General features: G+C 38.8%; 1 protein-coding gene across 1 annotated transcript; it reads right to left on the bottom strand.

The window, feature by feature from the left end:
- Positions 1 to 642: 642 nt before the first annotated feature.
- On the bottom strand, positions 643 to 22,144 carry CUNH7orf72 (chromosome unknown C7orf72 homolog). The gene is given in 8 exon segments (XM_017814893.1): positions 643 to 766; positions 4,032 to 4,139; positions 12,015 to 12,018; positions 15,348 to 15,451; positions 19,135 to 19,180; positions 19,183 to 19,476; positions 19,479 to 19,531; positions 21,999 to 22,144. Coding segments are annotated over 8 exon segments (879 nt in total).
- Between the last annotated feature and the right edge of the window lie 772 nt (positions 22,145 to 22,916).

The raw sequence follows: 22,916 nt of genomic DNA, 5'->3' as shown, positions 1-22,916 counted from the left end.
AAAATAAAACAGTGCCAAGACACTTGCTTAAGCACTGGTCCTTCATCTTCCCTATTTAACTGTTTTCAGATTAAGCATAAAAGAATTTAACCATGGATGCAAGGCACACAGTCTGAATTAGCCTCCAAACCAGAGAACATAACCTGGCTCTTTTCATTCACTACAACACACAAAGCCAGTACAGGCAAAGGTTAAAATCTCACTCTGTGACATTTAATCATCTTTGCAAGGCACACTTAGGACAGCTGATGAGAAGGCCTGCTGCTCTGTAATGACTTCATAGTTAATAATACATTCACATATGTGTGTCCACATGTGCGTGTGTGTACACAAAATGTTTATGTCAATGGATGGAACAGCTATGGCATTATTTTCAACCATATTCAAAAAGGCAATCCAGTACAGAGGACCAGCTTCAAGCTTTTGACTTACGACTCGTGTTTTTAATACAGTTTTATCTGTCTATGTTAGTAAGTCATAAATATGAGAATAATGCACTAAGAATAACCACAAACACTCACTTCTATGTTATTTCATTTTTGTTCCGTATTTAAAATGTCCACACATCTTCACACATTTCCCTCCTTCCCACTGTCAGTCACTGAGGCTCTCAGTTACCCAGGTGAAAAGGACTGACACATTCTAAATTGTAAAGGTTTCTTGTTCTGCCTTGTTGAAAGAATTCTGAGGACCAACTGGAGCAAACACTTGAGAAAAAAGTCCTTGGTGCTTATACTGAGACAAGCCTCCACGTTTTGCTATATATCTGCAGTCAGAAAAAAACAGGGAAAAAAAGACTTCTAAAGCGTGTTCCCATATTACTAAACATTCTCTCTTTTCCCCTCTCACTGCTTTCTTCATAAACACTTATGTCCACTGGTCTCAGAGAATTAACAATTTGTAATATTCCATAGTGTTAGAATCAGCCATCTTAAGAACAGTGGCGGTAAATCTTCCTAAAAGTTTTAAATTTTCCTTTCTGGATATATGGAAGAAGCTGTGAGAGCAGCTGTAACAGAGTGTGTTCTGCCTCTCACTTCTTTTCAGCACTTCTTGAAAACACACACACACACACACACACACACACAGATACACACAGTTGTCTCACAACTACCCTGCACAGTATCTACGCAGGACTGCCATGAGCATGCTGAATGCTTTCAAGCACAGAAGCCCATCATCCAGTGATGCCTGGAGATCATGATGCAGATTTGACTTTCAAGTCTTCTAAAAATACTTTTTTGGGCATCATTGCATGCCTGCTTTAAATGCCCAGTTCTCATAGTCAACATAGAACTGACCACAGAGTTTTTTGTTCATTCACTCTCCCCCCAAAAAAATTTCTTTTTTACCTAAAGGTATCTTTTGAAATCTTCAATGCTACTTGCTGAAAGGGCACAACCTTTCTCTCAAAAATCAAATTAAATCTAGCACTATCTTACATTAGCCAATGAGTGAAGCCAATGAGTTTCCATACAACTTGAGGTGCAATTGGATTTGTTTTTCTGTGAACCACTGGTCAGTCCTTTTAAACACAAAACAGAAAAACATATAAAACATTCCTTCCTATGCAAAAGCTAAACAAACCTGCCAGAATTTAATTGCACAAAAGGATTTTGAAACCTAATTTTCTGACTTCACCTTGGGATTACCTGGATATAAAAATACAATAAAAATATATCAATAAAGCGTGACATATAAAAATGCTATTCATGTTCAAAGATGAAGAAATCATATTTCTACCGTTTCATATCCTATACAATCTTGTTGACTTCCAAATGCTTCACACCGTTGTGCACGATTTTACCCCACATACTGTAGGAGCACCATGCAGTAGAAACACAGTGCAGAAGTGGTTGCATGCTGCCTGCTGTATCTGATATTGCTGATACTTTTGACAGGAACATTTATTAGACCATGTTAGCAGCAGACAAGAGATTCTCTCTGATACTCGTAACTGTCTTCAGCAGACTGACCATATGTTGTAGACATGTCGAATAAAGCAGCTATAAAATATCCGCCACATGCAATCACTTGCTACTTTCTGAGAAGTTATTACAATCATGGCTTGAGAATGATCAAAGAAAGAAAAAAAGGGGCCACCATTTTAAAAACAGTTAGAATGAGACCATGTCCTACATGAAAAGCACATGAAGGTGAAGTGGGGTAGTCTGACTCCAAATTCCAGGAATAATCTCCCTTCTCTTCACCTCTCCACTACAGTCTAGCTTGACCTGGGATTACTGAAATTAGTAGGATTTTTTATAATTTATTTTGCAAAGGGAAAGAATCAAATGTTAAGCTTCTCTCTTTTACGGGCATCACTAACTAATGTTGAGGGGAGATTCTCAGCATCCCTCATAGGTTTACATAGCAGTTTTATAGAGGACTAGAACCTTCCATCTTAACTCAGTGATTTTTAACACTAATTTACTCCACAAGTAGGACCAGAGAAAGTAAAATAGATCTGTTAAAATTTTGCAACCAGGGATACTGCCTACTCAGGGGAATGCACAATACAGCTCAGGAAGAAGGTGGTAAAACCTGCTCTACAACCTCTGGATATTAAAGTCGGGAGATTCTGTCCTGCTTGTGGAAAGTATTCATTAGCACAGAACAAGAACCCTGTTCTTGATATCTGTTAAAAATGAAGAAAATTCATCCACCATTAATTACACCCACAGTAACATCTGTGTAAAGTAAAAGGAAATAATTGATGTGTTTTCCTTAGATCACAATGGCACCTGTCTTTTTGCTTTTGAAATCTGGTACCTATCTGAAGTCTGTCAATAATCTTTTCTAAGATGCCTTTGCCTTTTTATTTGCCTGTGACATTTACAAGCAAATTAATGTTGCATCAGACTGCTATGAGTACAGCTTTATTAGCCTACAGAGACTCAGGACTTAGTCGCATCTTTTCATTCCCTGTCAACAACAACCCTTGACTACAGATGACTGCCTATTTTCCAAGTTTAATCACAAGAGAAAAAGAGCAGAGGTGACATGGATGGGCATGGAGGGCAGCAAAATGGAAATCAGTGCATTCATCACAATGATGAAACACTTGACAAGGTGAATTTTTTAAAAGCCATGAAGCTCCCTAAATCTCCTCAAGACTTTTCTGGATACTTTTCACTGGCAGTGCTGAAAAAGAGTGTGATGTGTTGTGAACAGAATCCTAAGGCCAATGAAACAGTTTATTAGAAGATAAATTTCTCAGGAAAAAGTGGAAACTTGGGATAGCATCGCCATATCCTAGATCATTACAGATAACAAGAAAACACAGTATAAGCACAAAATCATAAAGGAGAGAGGAAAAACAAATAGTTACTAAGTTGTTCCAAAGCTATTGGAAGAAAGGCTAGGTTGGTCCTCTGGCAGTGTCAGAAGCTCTTTGTATTAACAACAGAAAATGAATTTTTCAGTTGTTCTGACGTGTCCAGGTCTTTTGAAACCAACATCTAAGTATTTATACTAGCTCATAGCTTTAAAAAGCCATGTACAGAAGAGCAAGAGAGAATAAATATTACTAATTCACTTCATGAGGCAGCCATAGTAGTCATGGGGAGCTGCAATGATTTTGTAGTCACAGGGTCCTGGGCTGCATCAGTGTGGTGGCATGGCACGATTTTGCCTCTCACTGCCCTTTAAGTAAAACCACTGATTTTTAACATTTTTGTATAGAAAATACCGATTTCATAAGTCTGCCAACACCAGTTTAGAAACTTCACAGTTTTCTTTTGGGACTTTGACATTCATTACCCTCTTCAAAAACACAGAGATTAGTTATATATAAAACCAAAAAAGTCACCTTCCTAACGCATACTTATGATCCTGAAAAATTCTAAAACTTCAAAAGGATTTCAGATTAGCATCACAATAATATGGTGGGATCCAATCCCAACTGTTCTGTACTTTGTAAACCAATAGAATGTCATACTTAACATTTAATTGTTCTTTAACTAAATAAATACAATTATGATTTTCCTGTAATCTTTCTGAACAAGCTGAGAAATATACCTCATACCTACCCATGCATTCGTGCAATTACTGATGGGGTTGTTGATGGAAGATTAGAATTTCCTGGGTGAGTTGCTGATCAATGAACCTTGCCAGTGCATCCAGGGATAGTTGGAGTGCTAAAGGAAACAGTTAAAGGGGGGTGGGGGTGGAGAAAGGGTAAATTAAATGACTAGAGGCTTGAAATATAACTTATGGGTCAGTTCTAAAATGGTTAGTGTTTATCAAAGATGGATGGGGTAAAACCTCTCCATAATATAATCCTTAGTCCTTAGAATGTATCAACTGGCATAGCTTCTTTAAGGTCAGGGAAACGACTTTATGATGATCTAGCTGAAAATCTCTGGTTAGACATGGTGAAAGTGATTTCTTTAGAGACCTTTTTTTTTTTTTTCCAATTAGTTTAGGTTTAATATCTGTATGATATTCATGATCACAAGCAACATTCAATCATAAATAAGAAATGGAGTCACAGGGTTTGCAGAGACCACAAAAAGTAAGAAAATATACTTTAAAAATGTAATAGAGATTTAGCTCATATTTAGGTTCCACCTTCAGTATGGAATTTAGATAGCAGACTTTATGCCAACAGGTGTGATTTGTCATAAGCTAAACCACAAATGGTTTTCCAAATTATTCTACAGTTCTCTAATCTTCCCCTAGAATTTATTAAGATGTAATATTAACAACACTGCTAAGACATATCTACTTAAATTCTAGTTTGAGTGCACCAGTGGACTGAGACAGTAAGTGCCACATCTTGGAAAACTAAAACCTTTTGTTAATTCTAATGCTAAGTTTTAGTGTGAAAATGAAAAGCAGAGTTCCTTAAAGAGATGGAGTAAAAAAATTCTACTTATCTGAGGTAGCATAACAGAAGATTTTGATAACAACTACTGCAAGATGAATATGGACAAAATTAGAGAAAAAAATAGGTACTAATATGAATTCAGACAAATAATCCATGAATATTAGAAATAAAAAATATAAATTCCCAATATGGTACTTTTTTTTTTTTACAGCTCAAAGTTATTCAGAGAGTATCATCAATATTGTTCTATATTGACAGCTAAAGATAGTACATTGTTGAAGTATACAGACACAGATTGCCCATACATATGGAGATAAAGGCTCATGACAGGTTGTTGCATCCACTGAATTGACTAAATATTTGCCATTACACACCTTGTCTCCATTAGTCCCTTGTGGGTCTTCACACTGTATAAATGATAACAGCGCCTCCTTTAAAATAATTTCTGAGGTATTTTTTTAGTTCCCCTGTACTCTGGGTAAAAATAAACAAAATAAACAGTTCCTTTGATTAAAAAGTGCTATTAGTTTCATACAGCTGATCAGCTACTTCTCTGCAACTAAGTTCAGCACAGGATGCAAAAATGGGCATGTGAGTGATGTGGTTTATCAGACTTTGTGTGTCTTTGACTTGAGTACTAGGAAACTTGGCTCTGAAATTCCTCCCCAGAATAGCAGAGGTAGTGACAAAATGCTGTATCTACTAACCAGGATTATAACAAAGGACTGTGGGTGAACTATATTTGCCATGGGAGCATTGGGGGTATATGTTGTAGTCTTTGTAACCATAGTTAGTAAAAGCACCATCTAGGTCTTTGTCTTATTTTGGAGTAGTCTTGCACTAACCCATACATTCATACACTGCTACGCTCCCTGGGAGCACTGCTATGCTCCAGTATACGACCCTCCAGAGAAGATGGCTTTGTAGAATCAGTACAGAAGTTTTGCAGCACTTGGTGAGTTGTTGCCTACAGGGAATCACCAATTATTTGGCTGAGCACCTAACAAATCTACTGTCTGTCTTGACAGCAGCCACACAGGCACAACAAGTAGGCTTTAAAATCTAAGGCAGTAGTAGAACATATTTTCAGAATTGGCCAAAATTCCATCCAAGTTTGCTTTTTTGTGTCAAAGCAGGTAATTGTTAGGTTATGTGCAGATTAGGTGACTCTGTAGGAAATTTATTCTGCATATCAGGATCCCACTAAGGGACACAGTGGATACTGGGTGGCTGTGAGTATAAGCACGTGCATCCATCGAAACCTGAAAACGTACCTGATACCTGAAGGAATCAGTCAGACTCTGAAAACAGTTTTATTACCTTGGTGATGGGATACATACCAAGATACATCTCTCCCATGTCCTGGAATTCCACTGACTTCCTTGAAATTGTATGGATGTCACACAGAAGAGAAGCAAATCACAACAAGAAGCCCCATATTAACTTGCAATATTTTATAAGCCTATTTGAAGTTAACAAACGTAATAACTATACAACTGTGGAGATATTAGAATACACTGTGAGGCATCTGCTTGATCAAAACTTCTCACCTTTAAAACTTGCAAAAGTAGAAGAGAAGACAAAAGCATCAGAAATGTCCAAACGACCCAAAAGTCAGTCTGAGAGATGATACAAGATGAAGATTTGTTGTAGACTGTCTGTTAGAAGCAGTTGACAGAAGTTGGTACATTGATAACACGTGGGATGGATGTAGATCTAAAAGAGAAGAGAGGTGGGCATGGAGAAGACAAAAGTACCAGGAAAGTAAGTAAGCTTACACTAAAGTAAAGCAGCTACTCTCCTGGGAACATGCAAAGAAGATGCAAAAATGTGCTGCGGTTATGTAGGTGACAAGGCAGAAGAAACTGAGGTTCAAAAAATACTCCCCTGGGTTTTTGTTTTTTTCGATCATGCTGTCTAGCTCTCATGTGCTTTCTCTGATGAGCTGCTAAACCATATTGCTGCTGCTAAAGAAAACAACTAAGTGCCAAGCTACCACTGGGCAACACATACAACTCCTCTGTGGTTATGCTGTCGTCATCAAGCTTTCTTTCTCTAACCATGACATCTCTCTTGTTCATGCACTTCCTTGTTATCGTCCTAGCAGCTCTTAGTCCTGACAGTGAGAAACATATAGTGTTGACAGTTGAATCTGTGTAAGCACTAAGATTTTCAATTGGACTGTAGTGATTCTGAGTGCCTCTGCTTTGGTGTGCCTCTGTTTTGTATGCCCATAGAGTCATAGAATCACTAAGAGCTGAAAAGACCTCTAAGGTCACCGAGCCCAATTGTTAACCCAGCACTGCCAAGTCCAACACCAAACCATGTCCCTCAGTGCCACATCTACACGTTCTTCAAATATCTCCTGGGATGGTGACTCAGCCAGCCTGTTCCAGCGCTTGACAACCCTTCCCATGTAGAATTTTTTCCTAATATCCGATCTAAATCTCCTCTGGTGCAACTTGAGACCATTTTCTCTTGTCCTATTGTTTTTTACCTGGCAGAAGGGACCGAGCCCAACTGCCCCTCATCTGGTTTTCGGGTAGCCAGATAAGATCCTCCCTGAACCTCATTTTCTCCAGGCTAAACAACCCCAACTCAGCTCCTTTAGCTGTTCCTCAAAAGACTTGTGCTCCAGACCCTTCAGCAGCTCCTTTGCTCTTCTCTGGACATGCTCCAGCACCTCAGCGCTGCTTCTTGGAGTGAGGGTCCAAATCTTGAACACAGGATTTGAGGTCCAGCCTCACCATCTTGGGATGTCTTTGAAGACTTTTATTTCCTGGTAATGTTCAGGAAAAGCAGTGTGAACGTAATTTAGTTGGCCCTCCATACTGTTATTTAGAGCTATTTGAGATGCCTTAAGGTATCTGAGATAATCCCCTATAGCACAGGATTCGCAGGAGATACATATTTTTCTGAAGCTGCATCTGGTAGTGATGGTCTAGGGTGCCTCTAGGTTATTTGATGCCTAGGTTCGCCATGCAAATTCCGTGTCAGCTGTATTTCAGGGAGCAAAATCAAGATTCCCTCAATCTTGGATCTAGCACTTCAGCTTGAGCAGTGGAGGTATCCAAGTCCTTTATGCAAAAATTCTGTCAGGTGAAAGGAATACGGTAGATTCTTACCTTGCACTTCCAAGGAAAGAGTTCATAACATCTTACTCTTTCTTATAAACACTCCTGTATAAATATCATAGAACTAAATCACTATATTAAGTTATTAACTAGCTCTTCTTGTTACTGTAATTATAAAATAGGTCTCTCAGATCTCATTTTCAGTACCTAAGACTTGTAACTGTCTTCCACCTTAAATTTCCTTTCAGGAAGACTGACATGCCACATGTTTGTGGCCCTTCTTGATCCTATTTATCTCCATGATCCTACTTGCTAAACAGAATAACCTGTGATAAAAATGCCTCAGACATGATCCTGTTTCAGGAAACTCAATGCATACACTCTCTTGTGTTGGGAAAGACTACACCTAAGAATATTTGTAAAGTTAAACCAAAGTGCTTCATGCAGAGAATGGGACTGACAGGATTTTTGAGCAGTACATTATGAGTTGCATTTCATATCCTTCTCCCTCAGCCATCAACACAGGATAGGGAATGGGTACTTATAAACGGATTTGGGGTTTCTAAAAGAATAAAACCATCAAAATGGCAACTCCCTAGAAAAATTTTGAATCTTGTTGACCTGATTTTGTTTCTGCAATTTCAAACTGTTTTATTCTGCTTTCAACTTTTTCAGCCCCCCATTTTTAGTGTGGGATAATAATTTTCAGAAACAGTAAAGCATTTCAAGCCAGTAATAAAATCTCATTTGAAAAATGTCAGAGTAGGATATGTCAGCACACCCCTGCGCCCTGCCTCAAGCTCACCAATGAGTCAAACTGGAATACAACTAAAACGGTGTCCATGCTGGACAAGCTATCATTTTCTGAAGAAAAGATACATTGTGAGAAAGCTCTTAGGCAGCCCATGGAAATGACTGTGCAAGGTGCAAGGCACCACAGGGTCCTCTTCCCACCTAATTGTGCCTGTGAGGTTTTTATGATAACTTGAAATTATAAGGGATGCATGCACACAGTCAATTGGAAAATGACTACACTGAAGAAATATGACCAAAGTCACTACAGATATACTGATGTGATAGTAGCATTTTGCTCAATGTGCTTGAGAAACCACGATTAAAGGGGAGTGCAAGAACTGCAGGACTTGAAACACTTACGACTTTATCTTCTTAGAAACCGTATGTATTAAGTTCCCATTTCAATCAAATGCTTTTGGCCAGATCCCATCCTCTCTCTGACACAGACAATCTCTGTGGGCTTGAACAGGTCACTTCAGCCTCACCTGTTGATATCTTTCAAAAACCAGTATTGTAACCTATTTACCAGTGTTCTGGCAATGCATTAGTTGATGTTTCAAAGGTGCTGCCAAGTAATTAACGCTTAGTGAGAATGCACATGCATTGTGTAAGCACTGCCCTCTACTGTGGATTATGAGAGCTGAGGAATTACGAGTACCAAGTTTTAAAAAGCTAATGACTGCCAGATTTTTTTACTTAATTGTGGAGACAAAGGCTTTAAATCTAGAACAAGAAAACATAATCACTGTCCTGCTTTTGTCAAATTTCAAGAAGCAGGTTCCAATAAGTACCACAGTGAAAGCCCCGAAGTTGTTGTGCTATAGTATAAAAGACATACGAAAGAGGAAAGCACAACTCAGACATAACACTTCATTGATATGAACCGTTGCTGCACATGCTGGAACGCACTAAGTGTGCTACGCTATTACTGCAACAAGTACAGCCAGCTCACTAAAGGTGTAAGTGAGCTCTAACCATACCAAGGAGAGGAATTATTTACGCCTAACATACCAGAGCCCTGCCCATGAATACTACAGAGGAAATCCCCATCACCAGCGTGGGAGGCTTTTTTTCCATTGACCCTTAAAACACCTGCAGAACTAAAATACCACATAGAGCATAACCTTGTTTCAGCAGCTGCTTGGAGAAGAGGTCAACAAAGAAAAAAAGCTGGTGGCTCGGAGTGGAGGGGAATTATACAAAATTTTACATATATATGTATATATATAAAGATTTTAAAGTAAAAAATATTTTAAAGTAAAAAAGAACAGTAGATGATTATGTTGGAAATACATATGAGGCAGCAAAAGCACTTTCTCTACGATTTGCAAAATTATTAAGTTCAAAATACATTTCTGAATAAGAAAGAGAATTTTTCAAAGTAGTCGTTAGTAACAAGAAAATTAATTTGGTCATTACTTATTTTCACTTTTTAATAACACGGAACCTCTCAAAAGTGCCCAAAGGATTTATCAGTCAGTCTTCCTGGAAGTCTCTGTAGCTGTGATGCAAAGTTTCCTCCCCTGTATAACTTGCCCAAGGGAGATGAAAATACAGTGTTTCTCCAGAATTTGGACTGTGCTGCTCTTCCTTGATACACATTTGGGTTGGAGCGGCAGCTACAGGCAGGAGATGAGATTGTGGTGTTTGTGGCCAGGTTTTCACAGGAGCTTAGCGATCAACGTGCACTCTTTCAGAATTCTGGTTTTCATGTGTGGTTGCTGAGCTATTTTTGAAAGCCTGTCTGCCTGCACGAAACACACTTGTTAGCACTCAGTTGCTTATCTACCTAGTATATGGTTCGTTATGTGACATACAAAACCAAATGCAGTATTCATCTTCCACAATTAAATAAACATTATAAGCAAATACTTAATAATCAAACCAGTAAGAAACAAAATAAAAATAACCAAGGAAAACAGACACAATCAATTCAGAGTTTAAAATCTTGTAGAAGAAAAATCTTGTAAAGTCTTGTAAAAGAAATCACAGAGGTTGCAGTTTTGCAAAATATATGAACAGATACTCAATCCTGTCCCTGTTCAGGAAATCATGCTAAGCAGGTACCTTTAACTCACTGATTCCAATGAAATTTACACTTCATGAGTTTGAAAGACAAGAAAGCAAATATAAGGGAGGTTAAAGTTGGCAGACAAGTAGAGAAAGTAGGAAAAAACAAACAAGAAAAAGAAAACATGCACAAAATATAGGTAAATTTCAAAATACAGCAAAAGACATTTGAGCCACTGGACAATTGTTGTTTAGTAAATGTAAAAAAAAGCAACATATGATGAAAATACAAAAAAACATCAATGCATTCAGTTTGGAAGCTTGTTATTTAGTGGCATAAAAAGATGAGATTCAAGCCTGCAACACCCGTGCTCTGAAAATGTAGTCCTCTCAATGAAAAGTCTGTAAAATGAGATCATACTCTTAAAAGTCTAAAAGTGTAATCTCAAAAGTGTAAAAGTGATTACACTCTTTACAATGAGATTGTAAGTTTTAGAAAAGATTTTTGGAGATCTGTTGGTGAAAAAGACTGCATCAGAAAGAGATTTTCAGAGTGCTCTTTCACAACAACTTCCTAATTTTTTGATTGCCTCTTTACAAAACCCCTGATTTCTGTGTTACCCTTGGCAAAGAAATGACAGAAGATTCCAACTTTTAGGCATACATTGCTACATAACCAAGGATGAAAGAGAGGAACATGTTAATTTTAAAACAAATTCAAGAGTGCATATACAAAACATGGATATTAAGAAAGATGCTACATTCCAGGGCTGGAACAGACTTCAAGCGATTATGTCACTAATGCCTTTCCCCTAAGACAGGTTTTAATGTAAACCTGGAAGAGAATGAGAAGAACTGAATTATGATCCAGGATTTTCGGTCAAGTGTAAAGATGAAGCATCTGACCTGAAAAGCCACAGCTCACTTAGGGAAATTCCCACTGATCATCCTAGACTGCTACCACTTCACAAACATAATTGTAATTAATAAGTTCAGATTCATAAATTAAGCACTTCTAGATGAATCACAACACCTATGACATGGCTTTTTATGCATGCTGAAGGCTATCACAGCTATTCCATGTCTGAACCACTGAGAAAAACTGGATAAAATATGACTAAGATTCCCAAGTCTTCACTTACATCTCAGCCTAACTTTTAAGAACTATGGCCATAATTTTGTGCTAATTAATATTATTTAAAACCAAGTTTCAGCAAAGCACCATTTCAAAAGCTTCAAGATTGGAGTTCAGTTAAAAAACAGCAGAGACTTCGGCTCAAGTTATTTGAATTCTCATTCCTAACTGTGCTACAGATTCCGAATGGGATTTAGTAAACGAATTTATCACACTGCACCTGGATTTCCATCTGTAAAACTTCCAAATTGCATGGTAAAGGACTTCAGAATATTATCTAGAGTGCTGGATATATGCACAGCAGCTCTTCACAACATTATTGTGAAGATCTTATATTAGGTGCTTTTAGGCTGATCTACAGTACAAGTCAAGACTTCTATCTTTTTTCTAATTCCTTAAGAAAAAAGAAGAAAAACAGAAGATGGTTTCCTGTTCTGCCAAAAGGAAGAGAGGGTGGGTGCAAGGCTAACATACAAAACATGCCCAGGTTCACCACTCTTCCTGTTTGTCTCTGCAGTTACATGACAGATGACTCTTAGCTACTTGCAGCTTTGCTAATAATTTGAGTGTTGGCAACCACTTTCTTGCATGGTCTGGGGAAGAACAGTGTTTCACTCCGGAGTAATGCCTGAGCACCAATACTGCTGCCCGAGGGCTACAGGCAGGAAGTGCAGCTGTTGGTCCATGAGAGTGAAAGTGACTTATCTACAAAGAGGTTTTTATACTTTACATTTACAAACCATATTTAGGCTTCTAAATTCAAAACATAATCCTAACTTTTCAAGGATTTTGGTGGGAGATTAGCAGCCTTATATTTTTTCACCTCCTTCCAGAACTACTGACAAACACACAAAGTGGGAAAAACAAATTATAGGCAACAGTTTTATGCCTTCTCATTTTCTTCTTTCTTTTGCTCAGAATCATAGCAACCTTGATGTCTGAAAGTCATGGACAGGGAACAAATATGAAACACTTGATAGAATTTTCCAGGTGGAATTGAGTTTTTCACAGCTTTGACATGTTAGAATCTTTTAACTCTCAGAGATCTTGCTGGTTGCCAGAAATCAATGAAACCTATAGCCTCATTCACTAAAAACCAGAAAAATGAGATGTAGCATACCAGAGAAGGTAATACAGAACCAGTTGCTTGAATCCACCACAGTACCATATGCTGCAAATAGTTCCAGACAGGATGTCTGCCGGCAGCAGAGTGTACACATCAGCTTCTTTTCTTCAAAGCTCCACAGCAACAGCAATACAACACAGCAGAACTAAGGGTTAGCAGCTCTGTAATTTCACTACAACTCAGACCTCTGTTCAGCACTATGTTGTATTCTCTATGTGCTCTACTTTTAAAGCACATTCGTTTCTGCGTAATCATTTTATACTATTTTATGTTTTAATTCAAGCAGAAAAATTAGACACAGGTTATGAGAAACCAGATGACTTGTGCAGAAGGTGTAATAAAACTATTGGAATGGGGCATTATGTCATAAAAGCTTGGCATTAATAGGCTTGGCTGCAGTAACATGGGGTCAAATTTGACCACCTTACAATGCTTAGTGCCTTACTTTGCCTGTGAACCTACTGCTGTAATAAGGCTGTCTGAAGAATGATGGACTGTTTCCCACGTGTGTGAAAGCATTTGATGGATACACATTCACCTTGAATGCCATGTAAGAAACATAAATGAACAGACCTAAGGCAAAGTTCAGAAATTCCAGTTACTTACAAGGCAGCTCACAAAAAGAAGAAATATTTAGCACATACTCTGACATAAGCAAATAAGAGCCAGCATTGCATCTTCACAACAGAGAGGGCAATATTTTTACAGCTTTTGTCCCTCTGCTTTCCAAGTGAAATATCCCTTCTGTAGTTTCCTCACAACAGTGAATTGTGCAAGACCACTCCAAGGACACACAGGAGAGACTGATGAAAAGAAAAATTCTGATTAGGTAAACAGAAAGTCTCTTTCTTCTTTTGTTTTATTGTTTTTAGTTCTTACCATTAAGCTGCTACCTTTTTCATTTTGCTTACTCAAAAGTTTTTAAATTAATGCTTAATATCAGCTCAAGCTACTAAAGACAGGTTTAGGAAAGGCTTAAAGTGAAAACCTTCAAATTTTGAAGTTCATCATCTAGCTAAAAGTATGGTGTTCCTAATAGCATTCAGGGAGCTTTTGCACACTCAAAGGCCATCTAGTGACTAAAGTTAAAAGTCATACACTTTTAACATGGCAATATTCAAGTCATACTACCCATCAAACAATGGCACAGGTATTTCTACAGAACAGACTTGTCCATTAATACTAACGAACAGAAAGCATCCAAAGTATGAAAGTATGGCATAGTTTGAAAATAAACATATTTTTTTTGGAAGTAAGGACTCTATTCAGAATGGCATCAGCAGAAATTCCTGGTGTATACTACACTCAGAACCTTCTCTTCCATGTCCTACTCAGCTGAACCTTGTATGTAACACAAATCTACTTCCTGCTGCTGGGCATTCACAGGAATGTCTGTGTTAGGTAGTCTCAGCATCACCAGGAATCATGAGCCAGGTGTTTTGGGGTATGATCCAGCAGATGTGCACAAGCTAGCTTCACATGGAACCTTTCTCAATTCAGAAAAATGGAAAGGTGCCTGCTGAATTCCTAAAATTTGGTTGTGCAATTAGTCTAGCAAGATTAACAGCAGGAGAGATACTCTGATTTCCATCCCAGCCTAGGTCAGAGCCTGCTGAGCGTGAAGAGTTCATTATACCATGACAGTATATTGCACTGGTGTTACCACAGGCAGCTTTTACTTCCCAGGATGGGCACACCAGGGGTAGCTTTTGGTCTGATGATCAATTAATGTCAATTCCTTATGACCATTCTGTACAAGATGGATGGCAGGGTCACTTGGGCCACAGAGCAATTCCTGGATGACAACCCCCCCCCCAAATCAACATTTCTGTTGAAAAGCATGAGTGTGGTCTTAGGAGCATAATTTCCCTGAAGCTATAACATTAATGTGATACAATAAATAATCAGGCCTTAATGTTCTATGACAAATTCATACTTAATCAAAACAGGTTGCATTTCAGCTTACTGTGAGACAAGTAGATGGATAAAATCTGTTATGCTGTCATCTCAGTAGACATCTCTCTGGTCATTTTGTATTAGCTTCCTTGAGTATTTTTATATATCTATTCTGGATGGTCCTTTAGATTTTTACAGACCTAAACTGACCACTTGAGGGAGTTACCACTGTAGGCCATTTACTATTGACTCAATTATTAAAAAGGACTCTCAAAATTCAGCCCCGAATCTGAAACCCCGTGGTGCTTCTTGTGTTAACAGACTTCATTCAAGTTATTAAAAAGAATAAAGAGTGTTACCCCAAATTTTTCCATTCCTTTCATCAAGATCAGATTCTTAACTGTTTTTTCCCCCTTCTCCAAGTAGCAAGAACTCAAGAGGCAGTATCAAAATCATGCTAATAAACAAAACATGCTGTACAGTGGCTTGTATAGCGAGACTTTGAAGTTTGCACATGGTTAAGTGGGATTAAGTCTACACTGGCATTGTCAATGTCTTCAAAATATACTGCACCAGCACAGCCACTGTTCGGATAGAAATGAAACCAAAAATATGTACATTATTCATAAGACAGATGGTGGAGGCAGCTGAACAATATACTGCATGCTCCAAAATTCTAATTATTTATTAAAATGGTCCACAAGAAAAAAAAACCCACAGAGGTGAACTGCCCAGTGTGCTTGGCATGTCCCAAGATGAAAACAATCATCTGCTGAACTTGCAGGACACAACAAATGACAGCTCTACTACATATGTGAAGGCAAAAAAATGGAAATAAGATAGAAACGTGTAATCTATCTCCTTTTGGCTATGCTCATAATCAGATTGGGATATTCTTAAAAAAAGGAGATAATAGATTCTGATTTCTAGTTTACTGGTAAAAGGCTGGAGACACCCACAAGCCAAGGAAACATCTACAACTCATTTCAGAAAATGAGAGAGGGACTGGGCTAATAAAATATGTAGAAAGTAGAAACAATCCAGGGACGTTGTACATATACAAAGGGATATGACAGGTTCAAGAGCTTCAGCTTACACTGTTAAAGACAAAATAGATCAATCACTTTTTTCTCACCAGACAGAACATTCTGATAGAATATTTATGCGGTCCTAAAAGATAGGTCAAGGTTTTGCTCTTGGAATGATGCAGTGCTCATGTGAATTTGGTAAAATACTGTGGCAAATAATTAGGTTGGCATGTATGCTAAATGAACCAGTTCATCAGGGAGAATCTTACCTTTCAATCTCCTCAGATACTGGAACTTCGGTAAATTTCGTAAGCATGTTTTCTTTAAAAATGAACTGCTTCTCTTACTGTAATAAGTGTAATAACTTACTTCTCTCATTCAGTTCTTCATAACACAGGGCAACTTAACATCAGGTCTGAATTTCTCTCTTGGTCTCTCCCTGCAAGCGACTCTCACCGTCCATGTCTATATTTCTTTCAAAGAGTAAAATTCAAGAAACCATGAAAGGATTTTCTATCTACATATAGCATTTTTCTTCCACCCTGCAGAGGTACCTGTTTCTCCCATTGTATGCCTGACTGTGCCCAGTAACACACATGTCCACTGGATTTGCCTGAGCAACTCAGCTGCCTCATGGCCTGGAAAGATAGATGTGTTAGCTTCCAGCAAGGGCAAGAAGTCATCTCTGCTCCTTATCAGACATGTCAAACAACCTGGTTCATTCTGCAATCCCCATGCACACCTCTGTGTTAAGCCCTACAAATAGAATAAAAATTGCAAATTGGATATGGGGGCTTTGTCACCAGGTTCCCAGCTACAAATATACCTGCATAGTCAAATTCTGTGGTCCTCTCAAACACTGCAAATAAAACTTTAGACCACAGAGAAAAGAGTAGAAAATTCTGTTGTCATATGAGTGAGAGAAGGGGACTCTACAGGCAAACACTGTCAAGACCTTGTCTTCTAGCATTGAGCACCTTCCCTATACTGACTCAGAATACATGAAGGATAGTTCTTCAGCTGTCTCTTTCTCTGGCAGGCGATGATTCTCCAGTCTTAGAACGACCTTCATTGTCAGTTTTTTGCATTTGCTTTGCTGTTACAGAGCTTCCCTGAGTTTGCTTTGCTCAGCAGGTGCAAGCGCCTGCTAGGGAAGTTCAAAGTTGTTGACTGCCAAAGCCATAGCACTACATCTTCTCACAACAGAGAAGCTCCTGTCTGCTGCAGATGTTTTATAAACCGCAGCTCATCCGTATCAAAGACTGCTTCTGTCTCCTTTTTTTACATTCATCCTAGACACAGTGGAGAAAGTGACTGTAGAATTTGCTTGCAAAATGCCTGACTGATCTCTCTTTCAGCACAACTTCCCCAAACAACTTAGCTGTGGAATGTCTTGGGACTTACATCTAGAAAGATTAGCAACTTACATCACACAAAGTGCCTGCAGGTTGGTAGTTGGGCCCTGAATTATGTAGCTAAAATCTGGAATTCATTTATGCAGTCTCATTAAAAATAGTAGCTAAAAACTAATCTACTTTTTATATTTACTCATTTGTAGTTAATACCTCAGCATCACAGGAAAACTAGTAAATGCATACTATGTTTGGAAGAACACTTACACGACTGTCCTTAAGAAATTTATACTGGACTATGCCTGTTTCAAGGTTTGTCCAAGGGTTAAATTTGATTTTTTCTGATAGCTTGAGTGGAGTCGGCATTTCACTCTAATAGTGAACTTTACAAAAAAAAAAAGTCACCAGAAAGCCAACAGACAGTTTCTATTTGTGTTCTGGAACTACTCTCCATTTCAGACCACTTTCTTGACTGTAACCTGGATTACTGACTTGATGACATTCAGATTTTGTCTGTGTTCATTTCAGATGTGTCCCTATCTGACAGAGTATATCTCTGTCAGCTTTTATCTGCATTGGAATACTTAATGGTCAGATAGAACTGCATATCTCAAATATTCTTTCCCCTTCACTTTTGCAGAAAAAAACAGCTGAACAGTTCTGACTGATGTCTGAGGTCTAATTTCATATGTTAATGAAGAATACAGTAACTGAGAAATAAGAGTGAAAATTACATGGGATGGGCAAGAAAAAAAAAAGACAAATCATGTAGTCTATTTTTTATCCTTTGTGGTTTCTTAGGTTCTTTAGGGTTCTGTTATATGACTGCAGAAAACATAATGAAATTTAAAATGCAAAGTTTGAAGACAGAAACAAGGAACCAAAACCACTGTCTGAATTTACGACACTTAGAGATTTTTTTGGTGACAGTAATACATATAAAGCATCTCTAACTGTGCAGTAAGTAACTGCACTACTGCATAATAAAATGGAACAAGGACCTTATTTACATTTCTTTACCATGTTCTAAGAAATGTTTCCTCTCATCTATGAGCATGTAGCATGAGACACCATAAAATTTTGTTCTAGCTGTAATGAGCATCTCTCCATGAAAATCACTGAAATTGATTTCAATCATATTGCTTATTGTTGATTATGTCTATCTTTAGAAGCCCTGGGCAGATATTTCTGCTTTCCACAATTTTTATAAGACAATTCTGAAACCATCAACCCAATTTTGCTTCATGTTATAAGTGGTAAATTTCCATTTTGATGCTGTAATCAATATGAAATGATCAGCCTCAATCAGACTCAATGTGTAAGACATTGACATAAAATAAGAGAGTAATATGTACTTTGACTAACATGTGATGGCAGTCCTGAAGAACTTCTGTTCTCTGATCAGCTAGGCACTGGAATAGGTCTTTAAATGTGCTGCACCGCATCTTGTCAGGAAATACAAAGACACAGAAATATCCAGGGGATTTCCCAACTCTGGATTGACTTATTATTTTAGTTTGTAGTAAAGTAGGTGCTCATTAGAACTATGGTATGTAGCTTCACAATTTACATAAATAAATTTTTAAAAAACATTAATTACCTTCAAAGATTTTTTTCTTTTTTAGCATTTGAATTCCCATTGGAATTTGCTGACTAGTAGTTCCTTGCTTCAGCAGGGACAACGAAACATACAAACAGTACTGCAGTTTTTATATCCAGTTCAAATATCGAGGGCAAATATGTTTTATAAGCTTGTTCCTTTAGGACCCTGGAGAATGGAGCTCAGAAACTCATTTTATTTATTTGTCAAGCATCACCAATTTCTTTGGTGTTTAAGAAATAAAAATAGTAATTTGCTTTACCTCTGAATCATGTCCTGACTCCCACTATCTGTTCTGGCTAGTTTCCTCCTGGAGGCCTCCTGTGGGGACCACTGGTGAGGTTTCATATCACTGTAGTCTACCAGGGATTCAATAGCTCTTCCAACACTGGGCTGCTGTTCAGCATCTGCTATTGGACTCACAGAACCTGAGCAGGGATCTATTAAGGGCATAACATCCTGGTGTGGGAATTAAGGGTAATTCACGCCTACGGGAGGGGTGAGTAGATAAAATTTAGGGAAAGAATTACTGTTTTTCTCTTCAAAGCTGGAAAAGCCATGATTGCTCTCAAGACCCCTCACAACAGGCATGTACATCTTCCTTAACACTCTTGGATGCTGTTAGTGATCATCTTGTGAACTGGTTCAATGGGTAAGGCAGACTTTTCAAAGACACTCGTTGGCCTTTCAGGTCCATCAGAAGATAGTCATTCTCTTCTATCATCCTTATGTGGCAGTAAACTTAAAAGATGCAACTTGCCCCTGTTTCTTCAAGTTTCTGAAGTTCCAGCTAACAAATCACTGTAAAACTAGAGGTCATTCTCCAGAATATCAGTGCATAGAAAAGCATGGCAGTCGTTTAAGTACTGAATTCTTTCCTGAAAAGATATTTATCAAGTATGGCACAAAAAGAACAGAGCCATTGAATGCACAAAATTTTTGTTTCTCGGTAATGATGGAAAACACCTTACAATGAAATGTCTCCTGGTGTGAAACATAGCTCAGGAGTACCACTGTAACCCAGTCCTTCAAGGGACATACATAGCAACTTGCAATGGCTCTAAAAATTACTGATTCATTTAGCAGAGACAAAATGAAGAAGTTTTCAATCTCACTGACAATTACATGGTGTTTTCATTGAAAAATTTTAAAATAAACTATTCTGTTGCTATAGAAATCACAAACTAATTAAATTGAAACACAGATTTAACACGAAAAATTTATCAAATGCAAGCACAGACAAATGCAAATCCAGAAAACTTACAATTATTACTCAGAGTAAGTAAAACACATTAACATCAGAGTTTTCCATGCAGCTCACTTACCTCCAGAGCTTTGCCAGTTGTTCTATCAGTAGACAAGTCCGTTATTGTCTCAGCTCAGAATAAGCAGCACTCATTTCCTGATTCCAAGGTTGATAGTATGCATCTAGAACTCTAAACAAAAGCAGTCTGATTTATAAAGGTCCTCTCCGAATGAATTCAGTGCCAACTGCAAAGGTCTGGCTCTTCAGAAAAATCAAACTATGTTTATTTGGACAGCTTAATTCAGACTATGGGGCCCTTTATTTTATGGCCTTGTCAGGAGAAATTGGGGCAGAGAGTCTGATAATTCCTTCATTTATGTTAGTCTCACACAGATGTAATTTCTCTGAAATCCTAACTTGCTGCTGATTAATACAAAATTAGAAATGAGCCTAAAATTTATTACAGTACAGGTTTATAGTAATAAAAAGATGTGTTCTGTAATGCAGAATCATGGTGGGTCTTTTTTTTTTTTTGAGTAGTTTGTTGATGGAGCAGAATAAAGAAATAAATAAACACACCTTCCTTCTTTATCAAGGTTGGTTTCATATATAGATCACAAGAACTAAAATGTGTAAAAAGTGACAGCTGAGGATATTTTATTTGCTGTATGGGCAGTGTAAGGCTAAGCCAACACTCTGAAGACACAGAACTCCATCTGATACATCCTGCTTTCTATCACAGTTGTACATTCATCTGAGTGAAATGAAACTTTCAAAATTTGACTTCTGTCAGTAACAAGCCTTTAAAATGCCATACTGGTTTCTATATTTACTGAAACTCTGTAATCTCCATATCAAATATAATCAATTTTACACTAGAAATTACATTCAGTGTTGCAGATTGACTTTTTCCTCCATACCTTCTTACCTCCTCCTGGAAAGATTTAGAAAGAGATTACAGGAGAGGTAAAGACGTGGGAACCAGGTAAAGCATAGGATGGAAGACATTGCAAGGATGACTCATTTTTTGTTGCATTCCTTTTGTAGAGTGAAATGCAATTTAAACTTTACGTTAGATTTTGTTTACAGGGATTCTGTCCGGTTTATCCTGGGAAGTAAATTTGCCAAGGAAGGCCGAATTATTTCTGCTGTCAACATTCTGAAGTGATCTGTGCTTTTAAAGAAGCACATGGATGAATTGGTCACGTGTCCGAGCTAGTTCTCTTTGCTAGATGTCTGCCTTTTACTTTGTTTTAGGATTTCTGTGGAGCAGTCTTTTTTGCTTCTTTGACAAGAAACAGCTAGTTTCCCTCTCTGGCACAGTAACAACATACCAAATCTTTCAATAAAGTGACGTTTACCTGTCAGACTTTATTTACTTCCCAGAAAACTCCTCGCATCTCCCCCCCACCTTCAAAAACTATGCATTAAATACTCGTATGCCACAGGAACATGCAAGTGTCCTGGGATTCCAGACACTTCAACTGCTCTCTTGCAACAGCGCAATGTAGATGGAGCAGCAGAGCTGTAGGTGCTCATGACAGTGACTGGATCACTGAAGTTCTTTGGCTCTGCAGTGGCAACTTCCTTACTTGCTTTTTTTTAGGAACAACTGCCAGGAGTGGAAGGCCAGTTCCTTATGTCTCTGGCCGGGTGCACTCCGCACTGCCACAGGCCTGGCTGTTTCAAAGGAGCTGCCCCTGGAGTGGTGATGGATTGGGATTAAGTAATTTATCTCAGTGGTGGGATGATTTTGGATGGCACTGCGGCGCCAGCAGCAGCAGATGTTTCCCTGGGGTTTGAGGATGTGAAAGCCTCCCCTCCCCTGCCTTCCCTTCCCCGCTTTCGCCAGAAATGCAGAGCTTGGCACTGCGGCTTGGAAAGCCCCGCCGCCGCCTTCCCCACTGCAGATCCACGGCCGGGAACAATGCGCCCCGAAGGGCCTGGCGGGGCACGGGGCCTCTTCCCTCTCCTTGGGCTGCTCCTCCTCCTCCTGTATCACCTTCTCCTTCTGCTGCCCATCTTGCCCAGACAACCAACCCAGGTACCATCCTGGCGCTGGGCCAGGGGTTCAAACCATAGGCCACCCCTTCCCAGCTGAGTCCAACCATTAACCTGGCACTGCCGAGCCCGCCACTAACCCGTGTCCCTTCAGTGCCGCATCTACACGTGTTTTGAACACTTCGAGGGATAGTGACTCCACTATTTCCCTGACAGCCTGTTCCAATGCCTGACCAGCCTTTCAGTGAAGCCATTTTTCCTAATATGCAGTCTAAACCTCCCCTGGTGCAGCTTGAGGCCATTTCCTCTGGTCCTGTCACTCCTTACTTAGGAGAACTCTCTTTGCAGCCTGGTAGTTTTAAGGTTGTGTTGCTGTCTGGGACATGCTTTTTCATAATACAGGAGCTCTGCCCTTTAGTGTCCAGCTTTACCCCCGCGGGTTTAGTTCTACACCTGCCAGTGCTTTTCCCATGTACATTCACCATATTTACCAGCAGGATTAAACTTCCTTTCCACATATTTGGAGATTAATGCAGGAAAGCTAAAGAATGATCTAATTTGTCTAATTTGACCTTCCCCCTCCCCCCCCCAAAAAAAAAATGAGCAGTCAGTGCTGTGGGGAGGGGTTTTTCTCCTCCCTATGTATCAAAGAACCTGTGTGACGAGGTGGGCATAACACCACAGGTGAGTTGCATGGACAGCGAGTAGCTGGTAATGTTGGTACCCAGCTGAAGCAGCTGCATCACTTGGTCAAAGGCTCTGAGGTATAGAAATAGTTATGTGTTAGGATACCAAGACTGTACATTTCTGGTGTTCTAGTGC

The sequence above is a fragment of the Lepidothrix coronata genome, unplaced genomic scaffold (assembly GCF_001604755.1).
Source record: "Lepidothrix coronata isolate B3197 unplaced genomic scaffold, Lepidothrix_coronata-1.0 Scaffold47, whole genome shotgun sequence".
NCBI lineage: Eukaryota > Metazoa > Chordata > Aves > Passeriformes > Pipridae > Lepidothrix > Lepidothrix coronata.
Note: the sequence above shows the minus strand (reverse complement) of the source record. Positions and strands in the feature narration are given on the sequence as shown.